The 13,053-nt window shown below is 42.1% G+C and overlaps 1 protein-coding gene across 3 annotated transcripts in view; it reads left to right on the top strand.

The window, feature by feature from the left end:
* CENPI (centromere protein I) overlaps positions 1 to 12,157 on the top strand; it is a 113,481-nt gene extending 101,324 nt beyond the window's left edge. For 2 of the 3 annotated variants that reach the window (XM_033945336.1, XM_033945337.1), the window contains 2 exons: positions 7,630 to 7,671; positions 8,368 to 12,156. In XM_033945336.1, coding sequence (XP_033801227.1) covers positions 7,630 to 7,671; positions 8,368 to 8,520 — 195 coding nt within the window. In that variant the 3' untranslated portion in view covers positions 8,521 to 12,156. Of the gene's footprint in view, positions 1 to 7,629; positions 7,672 to 8,367 lie in introns of all 3 variants that reach the window. The other variant, XM_033945338.1, reaches the window with a different exon arrangement.
* The last annotated feature ends 896 nt before the right edge of the window (positions 12,158 to 13,053 follow it).

Below are 13,053 nucleotides of genomic sequence, written 5' to 3'. Positions count from 1 at the left end.
GTGCTGATGAGACTGCTCTGGTGCTGATCAGACAGCTTTCTTCTGTACTTGAACTGCTTGAGTGCACTGTTCTGATTCAGGATCTACTTCTGTGCTGCTCTTAGGGATCAGCTTCTTTTAGGGCTCTACTCTTGGGCCTTGTTTATGCTCTTGGCTGCTGCGTGTGTTCCGTGCAGTGCTACAACCACCCCTGGCTTACCCACCTTTTGTATCGGACTGCTCTAGTCTTACATGTTGTCCTCTAGTGACCCACAGTTGCTCTGGTGTGTGTGTCCTTTCTCAATCTCTGAGACTGCCTCAGTGGCGTTGTGCGGTCTCAGAGGCTGCTCCGGCAGCGCTTTTCTGTCTCTCTCATGGCCCTTTCTTCTTTGTGGCTGCTCAGGTGGTTCTCTCAGATCTTTCTCTCAGACCTCTCAAATCTTAGGGGTCTCTGCCAGTGTTGCCTCAGTCTCAGCTACTGATCTGATGGCACTCTCCTGTCTCAGGGATTGCTCAGGCGGTGTTCCTGGGTCTTGGAGGCATGTTTTCAGAGGTTTCATGACCCCCATTCTCTGGTCTCAGATCCTGATTTAACACCTGATTTTTTTTTTTTTCAGGTGACTCAGTTCTGGTTTGATTGTTCCAGGTGGTGAAGCTCTGTTCCCTTGTGTGGGGTATGAAGCTCCATCTCTGTGGTTGACAACTTCCTCTGGTGAGGCTCCATGATTTTGTGGAGAGTCTTAGCTCACAGTTATGCTATAGGGCACTTCTCCTCCTTTAAAGAGCATACTTCTGATACTCTACAGCCATCTCCCCCCTCTTTTGGAGGGGCTCCTCCGTCCTTATTTTTTCTATGGGCCATGTCAAGTTGGCTGATGCTCTCCCACCTTGTTGCTTGTAGGGTCTCTCATCTCACCTAGAGCCTTCTTTCTCTTTGGGCAGCTGGTCTTTTGCTCTGTATGGCCTGGCTCCTCCTATGTATAGGCAGCGCATCTCGTATCTCGGTGCTGCTTTTGTCTAGCTGTTCGGTGCTGGCTGCCAAGCGCAGCATCTGCCAGAGTGGTTGAGCAGCAAGTGCTCCTCCATCCTTAGTTGTCCAGCGCTGCATCATTTTCCATTGAGACACCGGCTCATTTCTACATGTAAGGCGCAATGCCTTGTCAGCCAAGACATGACTGCTGTAAGTACCTTGGTTCATGGAGCGTTCTTCGTTCTCCAGGTCTTCTGGCGGTTCAGGTTCGGTTCCTAGTTTTGCTCCTGAGTGAGCATTTTCCTGTTACTTTTGTTCCTGGTGTTGGGTGGTCCGGATCTTGATCTTTGGTTGTCTGCCGTGAGACTCCTGCACTTTTCCTTTGGTAAGACAGATGTTTCCACCCAAGGTGACCCTTGGGCAGACCTTTATTTCTTGTGGTGGACAGATGCACCGTAGCCGATCATTCAGTTATTGAAGGAGTTGCAGACCACTTTGCTTGGTGCTTACATCTTCTCCGCATTCAGTTCTCTATCCCACCCTTTTTAGGACAGCTTTGTTACATCCCACGCATCTCTGGATTCATCTGCTGTTGATAAGGAAGGGAAAATTATGCCCTGCCTGATAATTTTCTTTCCTTTAGTCACAGCAGATGACTCTAGCGTCCTGCTCTTCATTTGCTTTCTTGCTTATTTGATTGCTTGCTTTGTTCTCCTTTTTACTGTAGGGTGTCAGTCCCCTGGCTACCTTAATTTGAATTCCTTGTCAGTTTCTTATGAGGAGATGTGAGGAGGGAGTTTATATTGTCTTTCTGCTTTGTTAAGAATAATACTGGCAAACCAGAAGTGTACCATCCTGCATATAACGGAGCTCAGTTTGGTGGTGTTTGTCTCTGTCTGCTGGTGGGTGGACATGACCCATTCATCTCTGGATTCGTCTGCTGTGATTAAAAGAAAGAAAATTATCAATTTTTCCTTGCTTCACATATCACCATGACCTAAGTTCCTATTGGTCACTTTCTCTTATATTTCCCCCTCCCAAACATTCACTCAGTCTCTCTTATGATTCCTCCCCCAGTTCCTCTTCAGCGTAAGCTCTCTATCTCTCACTTCAGGCAACTAATGAACTTGGGAGCCTGCCATCTAATTCCCTCACCTTACTGTCTGCGGCAGAACATTGTTTGGATTGTGGGGAGGGCCAAATCAGCCTCTGTCACTGTTCATTCCCACTCTCCATTTGCTGCTAATGTGTGTTGCATGATGCAAAAATTTGGCAAAGCCATAGTCCCTATGGGCCACCCTATTTTGCTGCCTGTGCTGTCTGCAGCTGTTGAAGGAGCCGTTTTCTTTGCTCCTCACTGTGATTTTGCTTTCAGGAACTCTTATTTAAAACTCTGATTACACTAAACTAAAACTTAACCTTATATACTGGGTCTTCAACCAAAGGAAGCTCGACACGGTTAACAATAAATTTAAAAAAAAATAAAAATACAAGAGTTAGTTTTCAAAATGTTTAGTGAATAAAAAAGTTTTTTAGAAGTTTATGGAAGAGTTGGAAGGAACTGGGACACTTCAAAATTAGGGGAAGTTCATTCCTTAGATGGGGAAATTTAAATGCCAGAAAGCTGCTAAAATTCTTAAGTCCTTAAATTCCTTTCCTAGAAGGAAGAGAAAGTTTAAATCGATGAATGCCTCTCGCATATGAAAATCTATAAACATTCCATAGCAGAGGAACAAGAGGAGCAAAGATATCATGTAAAATCTTAAAAACGATACATAAACACTTAAACTGAATTCTAAAATAAACTGGGAGCCAATGGAGAGAGAAAAGCAAAAGAGTCACATGGTCGATTTGCTCTTTCCATAGCTCAACTTCGCGGTGGTATTCTGAATCAATTGTAGTCTTTGAAGGCAGTTCTTAGTGATGCCAAGATAAATGGCGTTACAATAATCTAACCAGGATAATATAATAGATTAGACGAAAACAGAAAAATGACATTGATGGAAAAGAGATCTGACCTTCCTCAACATTCGTAAGCTGAAAAAACATTTCTTAACCAGAGTTTATTTGATCCTTAAAAGTAAGAGAAGAATCAAAAAGTATTCCCAAAATCTTAGAGGAGAACTCAATTTGTAGGGAGGCTCCAGTTTGTTTGCACCATAATAATGAAAGATTAAGTAACTTGCCCAAAACCTTCAGGAACGTCAATGGCTTGCTTGTTTCTCAGCCTGTTTCTCAGTGGAAGGAAGATGATCCAATTTTGGGCCTAACCACAGAAGTTTAGTTTTAGCTGCATTTAGCTTCATCTAGACAGACATAGGCCAAGTTTGAAGTTTTGAGATACAGTGATTTATTTTAAAAGGTAAATTGGTAATATTTGGGTCAATCTCAATCGGTATAAAAATGTCATCTGCATAAGTAAAAAGCGTTTCCCAAGCTGACAGTTGTCATATAAAGATTGAACAAAATTTGGGAAAACGGAGAGCCCTGGGGAACTCTGCAAGGAGGTTGCCAGGAATTAGAAATATTACCATCAATATTAACTGAATAAGATCGGGACAATAAAAATTTAGAAAACCAAACAAGAACAACCTGATTAAGAACGATATCTGAAAGTAATTGGAGCAAAATGTCATGATGTACTACATCAAACGCCGTGGACAAATCAAACTGAAGCAAAATTGAACATTTATTTTGAAATCGTAGTTGTTGGATTTTAGAAAGAAGAGATATCAATAAAGTTTTGGTACTAAAATTAGAACGAAACCCATATTGAAAAGGTTGAAGTAATGAAAATTTCTCCAGATAATTAAGTTGACCCGCTACAATTGATTCTAACAACTTTGTCAACAATGGTATATTAGCAATTAGTCGATAATGTGAGGGGATAATGGGGTCTAGATCTGATTTTTTTTTTTCCAGAAGGGGGAAGGAGAGTTATTTGCCCCATAGATTGCGTAAAGTATCCATTTTCCAGTGAATAATTTAATAAAATGGTCAACCAAGTTATGACCTGAGAAGGAATATTGAAAAAAAGATATGACGGAAAAGGATCTAATGAACATTTACTCTTTCTCAACTTTTCACATAATTTGGATACTTGGTGTTCAGAAACTGGGTCAATAGAACACCAGTAACGATCAACTGGTATCTCCAGTATAGAATTATTTGAATGAGAGAAGAGATGTCCAATATTTCCTGCAGGAAAAGATTGCCTAATGAGAGAAATTTTGTCTTGAAAAAAACAAGCTAAGACATCTAAGAGGATGTAAATTTAAAAGACATAATTAACATCTCTTCTCATATCAGGCAGCATTATGGGGTAAAGATCTGAAACAATTACTCATGCTTGCGAATACCTATGGGGAATTTAGGAAACACCTAAAAACATCTCTGTTCCTAAAGTACATAGAAACATAGAAATAGACAGCAGATAAGGGACACGGCCCATCTAGTCTGCCCACCCCAATGACCCTCCCCTACCTTTCTCTGTGAATAGATCCCACGTGTCTATCCCATTTGGCCTTAAAATCAGACACGCTGCTGGCCTCAATAACCTGAAGTGGAAGACTATTCCAGCGATCAACCACCCTTTCAGTGAAAAAGAATTTCCTGGTGTCCCCGTGCAGTTTCCCGCCCCTGATTTTTCATGGATGCCCCCTTGTTGCCGTGGGACCCTTGAAAAAGAAGATATCTTCTTCCACCTCGATTCGGCCCGTGAGATACTTGAATTTCTCGATCATGTCGCCCCTCTCTCTGCGTTCCTTGAGTGAGTACAGCTGCAACTTATCCAGCCATTCCTCGTACGGGAGATCCTTGAGTCCCAAGGTGGACTCCGGGTGGCCATTCTCTGGACCGACTCCAGTCTCAGCACATCCTTAAGGTAATGTGGCCTCCCGAATTGCACACAGTATTCCAGGTGGGGCCTCACCATGGATCTATACAATGACATAATGACTTCAGGCTTACAGCTGACGAAACTCCTGCGTATGCAACCTATGATTTGCCTTGCCTTGGATGAAGCTTGCTCCACTTGATTGGCAGTCTTCATGTTCTCACTGACGATCACCCCTAAGTCTCGTTCTGCTTCAGTTCTTGTTAGGATCTCGCCATTAAGGATGTAAGTCTTGCATGGATTTTGGCTGCCCAGGTGCAAGACTTTGCATTTTTTGGCATTGAAACTGAGTTGCCAGGACCTAGACCAGCGCTCCAGTAGGAGTAGGTCGTGCATCATGTTGTCGGACATTGAATTTATGTCTGTTGTGCTTTTGCCCACTACATTGCTTAGTTTGGCGTCATCGGCGAATAATGTTATTTTACCTCGCAGCCCTTCTGCCAAGTCTCTTATAAAGATGTTGAATAGGATAAGGGCCCAGGACCGAGCCCTGCGGCACTCCACTGATTACCTCCATCATTTCGGAGGGGGTGCCGTTCACCACTACCCTCTGAAGCTTACCTCCAAGCCAGTTCCCAACCCATTTGCAGTTCTGGAGGCCACATTACCGTAAAGATGTGATTAGAATCGAGTCGGTTCAGCGGATGGCCACTAGGATGATCTTGGGGTTCAAGGGTCTCTCATACGAAGAGAGACTGAGCAGACTGCGGCTCTACACTCTAGAGGAACGCAGGGAGAGAGGGGACATGATTGAGACATTTAAATACATCACAGGACGTGTCGAGGTGGAAGATGACATCCTCTTCCCCAAAGGACCCTCGACCACAAGAGGGCATCTGCTTAAGCTCAGAGGAGGGAAATTTAGTAGTGATACCAGGAAGTATTTTTTCACAGAAAGGGTGGTAGATCACTGGAATAAGCTTCCGGTGCAGGTGGTCGAGGCCACCGGCGTGCTTGACTTTAAAAGTAAATGGGACATGTACGTGGGATCCCTACGTAGGACGAATCACTAGCATCTAGACTTATCGGGTGGGACAGTAGAGTGGGCAGACTTGATGGGCTATAGCCCTTTTCTGCCGTCATCTTTCTATGTTTCTAATGTGTCTCCCAATCCTATAGAACTCATCTTGCTCAGCAACCTTCGGTGTGGTACGCTATCGAATGTTTTACTGAAGTCCAGGTACACGATGTCCAGGGACTCCCCAACATCCAGCTTCCTCGTCACCCAGTCAAAGAAGCTGATCAGGTTGGATTGGCAGGATCTCCCCTTAGTAAATCCATGTTGACGGGGATCCTGTAGATTCTCCTCGTTCAGGATCGTATCCAATTGGCGTTTGATTAGAGTTTCCATTAGTTTGCACACTATTGATGTGAGACTCACCGGTCTGTAGTTTGCTGTCTCCATCTTGGAGCCTTTCTTATGGAGTGGAATGACGTTAGCCGTCTTCCAGTCCAACGGGACGTTACCCTTACTAAGGGAGAGATTGAAGAGTGCGGTTAGCGGTTCCGCCAAGACACAAGTATGTAGGCAGCTGCACTGCACAATCCTTCCCCACAACTGATTGCTAAACTTCAACTCTGTTAGTACTACTCAATCTGTAACATTTTTAATCATTGTAAACCGCAAAGAACTTCAAGGTCCTGCGGTATATAAACTGTTATTATTATTATCCACAGAAGGCGATAAAGATTGCTCAGACTTTGAGTCAGAATTAGTCAGAGTACGCCAGAGTTTAAAAAGAGTACTGCTCTGATTATTAGACTTAGCTATTTTGCCTCCATAATAGGTTTTACTCGCTTTCCTAAGTTCAAAATTATATTTTCTAATTGCAGATCTTCAATTTATTTTATCTATATCTGAGATTTTTTCCATTTCTTTTCTAGCTTCCTACAATTCTGTTTTAGGGCTCTATGAATGGGTAGAAACTACGGTGCATTCCGGGCATAGGAGATTGTTTTGGTGATAACTGGTGCCAAAGATTGATAGGCATATTCTGTAATGGAGCTCCAGTTATGCCAGCTATCATCAATGGTATGCTCCCTGGGAGAGCTAGGGAAAGAATCTAAAACATAAGACCAAAAATGTTCAGGACAGATTTTCTTCCTAAATGTGACAGGTTTTTTTTCTGCGAAGATTGTATCGGAATATGAGACATATATAAATGGGAAGTGAAAATTCACCAAGAAAATGATCAGCCAGGGGACTTGTTGCCAGCGAACAGTATCATTAGAGGTTTGTTGAATAGTATGTTCTAAAAAAGCAACAAGATATAATGTATGACCTTTTTCATGGGAGGGGAAATAGATGGTAAAGAAAAACCCAGTGATTGAAGGAAAGAAAGGAAGTCAGAAACCTCCTTATTATTGGTATTTTAAAGATGCAGATTTATGTCCCCTTTCACCAGAAGTCTATGAAATTTAATTGACGCATTGGTAATTATATTGAAAATGAAAGCCGATGATCTAGTTCAAGGAAGCTTATAGAGAGTCAATTTGTGATGGGGAGGTAGGAAGTGCACAGTTTTTTTGGCAATACCACAACAGACACATTTAGAGACATAAAATCTTGGGCACCAGGGTGCAATTTTGAGGCATCGTGGTGACCTGGAGGAGGCCTGCTCTAGTGATTTCAGCACATCAGTCCATTTTAGAGTTTGACTTTGTTTTAGTTTGCTGGTATTTCATGTTTTTGACCCTTTTCCTAGCTCAGTGCTTCAAAGAGAAGTTTGCTGTCTGAAGTCTAGGGTTTAGAACTCATCTCACTTTATTTCCTTTGTCTTTGAAGGGATTTGGGGAAGAAAAGACCCTGAACCTTGGCTTAATTAAGGTAATATGTTTTCTTTATCTCAATTTAAATTATGGGAATGGATGTTTGGAAAGAGCCCAGTTTGTCAGTAGTCTTTGGGAAGACACAGGTGGCTAAGTTAGGTTTATGGTGCTCTGAGGGAAAAGTCATAGAATAATCCAGGAGTACCCATGAGACATGCAAAACATCCTGCTCTGCTCAGTTGTATTACATTTGGTCTTATTTTGACATTTACCATATTTTTTGCTCCATAAGATGCACTCACCCCCCCAAGTGGGTGGAAATGTCTGTGTGTGTGTTAGAGCGAATATAACAATTTTTTAAACACACCCACCCCCGGTACCTTTTTAAATTCTGGTGGTCCAGTGGTGTATTGGCAGGAGCGAGCTTTCCACGTTCCTGCCCTTCCCTCGCTGGATGGCTGCCTCATATCTTGTGGCTAGCAGCGCACAAGGCAGGAGTGAGCTTTTCGCGCTCCAGCCTGGCCCCATGCTGCTCCCTGAATGGCTGCCTTCAATTCTCGCGGGACTCACGTACTCGTGTACAAATTATATATCAAATGCAATAAATCCAATCCATAAATCAGAATCCTTTCTAACTGAACAAACTTTACTTTACTCTGAACTGTGTCCTGAATGTCTCTAATCTATGCAATTTGTGAGTAATACGCAGTGTTTTTGGTCTTTTCTGTTAATTAATATTTTCTTTGCTTTCCAGGGCAAGTTGTGGAACTGGTATGTAGAATACCTCTACAAGAGAGGGATGCATGGCTTGAAGGTCTTCATTGAAAGCAGCATCCGTCGGATTTCTTCTTCTGCCCAGAGCCACAGTAGCCTATCAGAATCTTGTCCCTCAGTTGCTCAGAAATAAAACACAAATGGATTATTCCAAGGAACTCTGTAGAAGGTGAACCTCCAGGATGTGATTTAAAAAGTTTGATCAAAGTAAGGTGAATCATCTCAAGTATAAATTACACTTCTGCACCCTACCATGGAGAGACAGTACCAGCTATTCAACACATTAATGATATGCAGAATATGTGATTCCCAATAATGCCAAGATCATTTCTCTTCAATTCGCTGCAGTAAACTAGAAATATATTGCATATCCCTTCATGTTAGCACATGAGCACTGCCAGTTGAGACTTTTTTCTTGATTTTATTACTACACGTCTGTTGCTATGAGAAGACTGACTTTGATAGGTTATACTGTGATGTGTATATGATATAATACATTACAGAGCCAATTAATGATGAGAGGCAAAGTGGGATAGCATGGAGTAATATGGTAGACTAATGCTTATAGAATATGCATTGTCCAGCACTAATGCTGGATAGAGTGGTGCAAAAGGTACTAAAAAACACAATTGGATGTTGTATGACCAAAATAAAGGTCAACCAGAGCCTCACAATGATATAGGGTAGACTGGTGGAGAAGATGGAGAGTGCAAAAGTGAGTGGTCGGTGCTGTAAAGATTGGTTAGGGGGGCAGTGAGCTGCAAGGGCAATGCGTTGGAGGAGTAAGCAGCAGGCTGCTGTATAAATGTGACAGGGCAATGAGCAGCCCCATGATGTAATATATATTGGTCGAAAGGGTCCTGAGAAGAACACAAAGTGCATGGGCTGTGCTCAACTTAACTGACTACTCTGATGTTGTATAAACTGAGGTAGCATTCAGAGTACGTTAAACCACATTGAAATTTAACTGTTCCACTGTCATTTCTTATAGCAGTACAGATTGTTTTGTAAGTAACTTCAGATCACTCTATTAATGTTCAGTCAGTTCTTAGAAATGTTGAACTGAGTACAAGCTTTTGACTTTATTCATGAGCACCATCGGGTTTAAATGTTTTAGAGGCAATGTTAGCAGCTTGCTCTCTCTCTCCTTGGCTTCTGAATTATTTTTATATTTTACTTGTATGTACAGATCTGTATACTTTGTATATATGTACTTTATGTAAAAAAAAAAAAAAAAATCTGCTTCACTTGGAGCACTCTAATTTAATGATTTCGGTCAGTTCTTAGAAATGTTGAACTCGTGACCTTAAATTTCTAAGTCATTGACTGAAAATTATAAGACATTAAGACATGTCTGCTGTTCAGCTCAGGTTTCTCAGATTCCTTGTTGAAAAGGAAGGAGGATTGATATGCTGGGGAAAGTTAATTCTTTCTCCACTTTCCAGTAGCTGATGTGTGGAAGAGAGGACAAAAGTTGTGTTCTCTGAAAATGCCAAAAAGTGTTTGACATTAATAGCTCAACATCTATATCGAGGTGAGATAGTATCCATCTTTTACCATCCTAATAAAACTTCAGTCAAGTGAAGTATGTATTGTTAAAAATTTTCCTGTCTTCCCCAAGTATCTCATTGTCTGGATTTTTTAAGAGAAACTTCAGATCATGGCAAAAATGATACAATTTACTATACTAAAAATCACTGTCCTGCACACTACAGCCTTGGTCTTCATGCTCAGTTTCCTAATGGTGCCAATAGGTCAGGTTTCCAGGGTACCTATCAAGAAACTGGAAGGGCGGCGGGGAGGAGGTGGGGATGTTGGTTAAGAGAGCATCATACAGTGCTGGTATGATGGTTGGTTATGTATGTGAGACATTGTGGAGATGATGGGGGGATGGAGCCAGATAAGTTATTAGGAGAGAGGAGCACCATTTTCAAGGTAAGGAGGGCTATGAGGAACCATGAAGAGGAGACTTGGGGAGGTGAAATGTTACAGTAAGTTTGAGGGTGGAAAGGGAAGAGGAAGAGGGGTGAAATCAAAGAATTAGTAGCTGAGAACATAAAAGGGCTGGAACTAAAGCTATAAAAAAGTAATAAGGAAGATGAGATGAAAGGTATGTATGCTAGGGATGACCAAGGAATAAATTACTTTGGTATGGAGAAAGCGCATTCCCTGGTATAGTAAATATGAAAGGAAATTGTAATGTTTGTGATCTTCCATAGGGTGGCCAGCAGAGTTCCTGTAAGAGAACTTCATTTCACAGTTCGTCACGTCAGGATATATGCAAACCATTCACGGGTTTCAACCATAGGAACTAAAATGTCAGCATGGGTATATGCCGCCAAATTTATATTATCAGCATACAGACGGGCTGTCATTCCTCCAGTGTGGTTCAGTGTACCAGAGGGGACATAATAAACTTAATTACTACCTGTGATACATCTCAATATCATGTGCATAATTATTTCATTCTGCTCAGCCCTCAAGAGGGGAACAGAACTAGTGGGATAAGAATCCTCTAAACCTGTGCATTCTACAATTTTTAATCTGCATATTTGTTCAATGTTTATGAATCTTAGTTCAAACATAGCATCATACTGTCTTTTAGATGGCCAGAAATATAATTTGTGTGTATATAAGATTATAGTTTTTATCTATAGGTATATATTTGCTGATAGTACAGACTGAATGGACCATATGGTCTTTATATACCTCCGTTTTTCTGTGTTTCATTTTTTCCCATGTTTTTAGAAATTTCACTGCTATGACTGTTACAAATTAGTTTTGTTCAGCAGGGAGTTCAAAGCCCTCTCAAGTACATTTTTAAACAAGGGCAAATTATGAAGAGGCTGATACTGAATTAGTTCAATTCTGCAGTTAAGTGTTATTCTAAACACAATATAGCTTTTCCTATCCTACAGGAAAACCCCTTTTTTCATCTCAAGTATGTGCACAAGGTGAAACACAAACCTAGAGTATTAACCAGGATATTATCTCTGAGGGCAGAAGAATTAAGCCATCAACAGATATCTGGGAAGGCTCTTACGAGTCACAATTCTCTCCCTCCACTGGCCAGCCTCTGGCTTTATATAAATGCCATAAAACCTCCCATCCTCCTAACCTGTTATTCTCTTACCCCCCTCCCCAAAAAACAAACCAACCAGCAAACCATTGCATGAGATGTTTTCTCCATTCATCAAAATGAAGTAAAAGAAAAATCATTTAGATGACACTGCTAGAACCATGCACCAGTACCTACTGACTAGAGAAAGACAACAGTGACCGTTTCCCATGGGTAACCTGCAGGAATGGGGGGAAAAAAATGAACTGGTTGCTGCGGGTATGGGGACAAGGCTTTTCACTGCCCCATCGAGCAGTGAATGGCCTTGTCCCCGCAATAAAGGATCTGCCGCGAGTCACCTCCCTTCTCACCCCTCCCAGTCAGCATCCCCTCTCCCTCCCTGATGTGGGTCCAATACCCTCCCCCCCTGTTGTGATCTCGGCTACCAGCAAAAAAACAATCAAACCTGAGACTCCCCCGTTGGCCCCTTTGTTCCTTCCAGGGCGAGCCTACCAGCTTCTGAGAAGCGTTCTTAGGACGAAGAGGTAACGTTATCGCACGCAGCGCTGAAGTTCACTGAACCTTCTTCTTGCTGAGTCCCTCTTTCCGATGTAACTTCTGGTTTTGTGGGGTGTTTTGTTGATCCTTGCTCTGTATTACTTGTGTTTATAAAATGACAATTGTATAGAATATGGTTTCTTTTTATTCTTCAATAAAATAAGTTCAGTATAAAATCATAACTATTCGAGACTTGTGCGGATGGGATCAGGTGGTTTGTGGGGATGGGGTGGGGATGGGGACTGAGCTGATGGGAATGGGCCAAGCTTGTGGGGACAGGGGCAAATTTTTCCCCGCGTCATTCTCTACTACTGACACAGCCTAATAAGGGCTACTGAGATAGCATCATACCAACAGGCTCAGGGATGTCAAAGTCCCTCTTCGAGGGCCGCAATCCAGTCGAGTTTTCAGGATTTCCCCAATGAATATGCATGAGATCTATTAGCATACAATGAAAAGCAGTGCATGCAAATAGACCTCATACATATTCATTGGGGAAATCCTGAAAACCCAACTGGATTGCGGCCCTCGAGGAGGGACTTTGACACCTCTGCTGTAGGGGAACCACATGAACCAACCCACCTTAAGGGTGTTTAGCTAGTAACACAATTTAGAAACAAAGATAGAACCTAACAACCTTCTACGGTTTGTGCCCTGCTTATATCTGGTAAGAAACGCCAGTCCTGAGAAGACTTCCAAAAAACAATTCAAGTTCCGAAATGAATATGTTCTAGCACATCATATCTTTATGAGTCTTTCCCTTCTGGGCAGAAGGATTTGATCCTGCCTTCATCTACTACCGTTTTTCCCCAAAAATAAGGCAGTATCTTATATTAATTTTGGGTCCAAAAAATGTACTAGGGCTTATTTTTGTGAATGTCTTATTTTTTTCATGTACAACAATCATCTCTCCCTTCCTCTCCTCTACCCTAATTCTTCCTCTTTACTTTCTCCCCCACCCCACCCCATGTGCAGCATCATTCCTCCCCTCTCACCCATCCCCTTGTGCAACAGAACCCCACCAACCCTCCCAGCGTGAGACTGACATAC

This window comes from Geotrypetes seraphini, chromosome 5 (genome assembly GCF_902459505.1).
Source record: "Geotrypetes seraphini chromosome 5, aGeoSer1.1, whole genome shotgun sequence".
In the NCBI taxonomy this organism is placed as follows: domain Eukaryota; kingdom Metazoa; phylum Chordata; class Amphibia; order Gymnophiona; family Dermophiidae; genus Geotrypetes; species Geotrypetes seraphini.
Note: the sequence above shows the minus strand (reverse complement) of the source record. Positions and strands in the feature narration are given on the sequence as shown.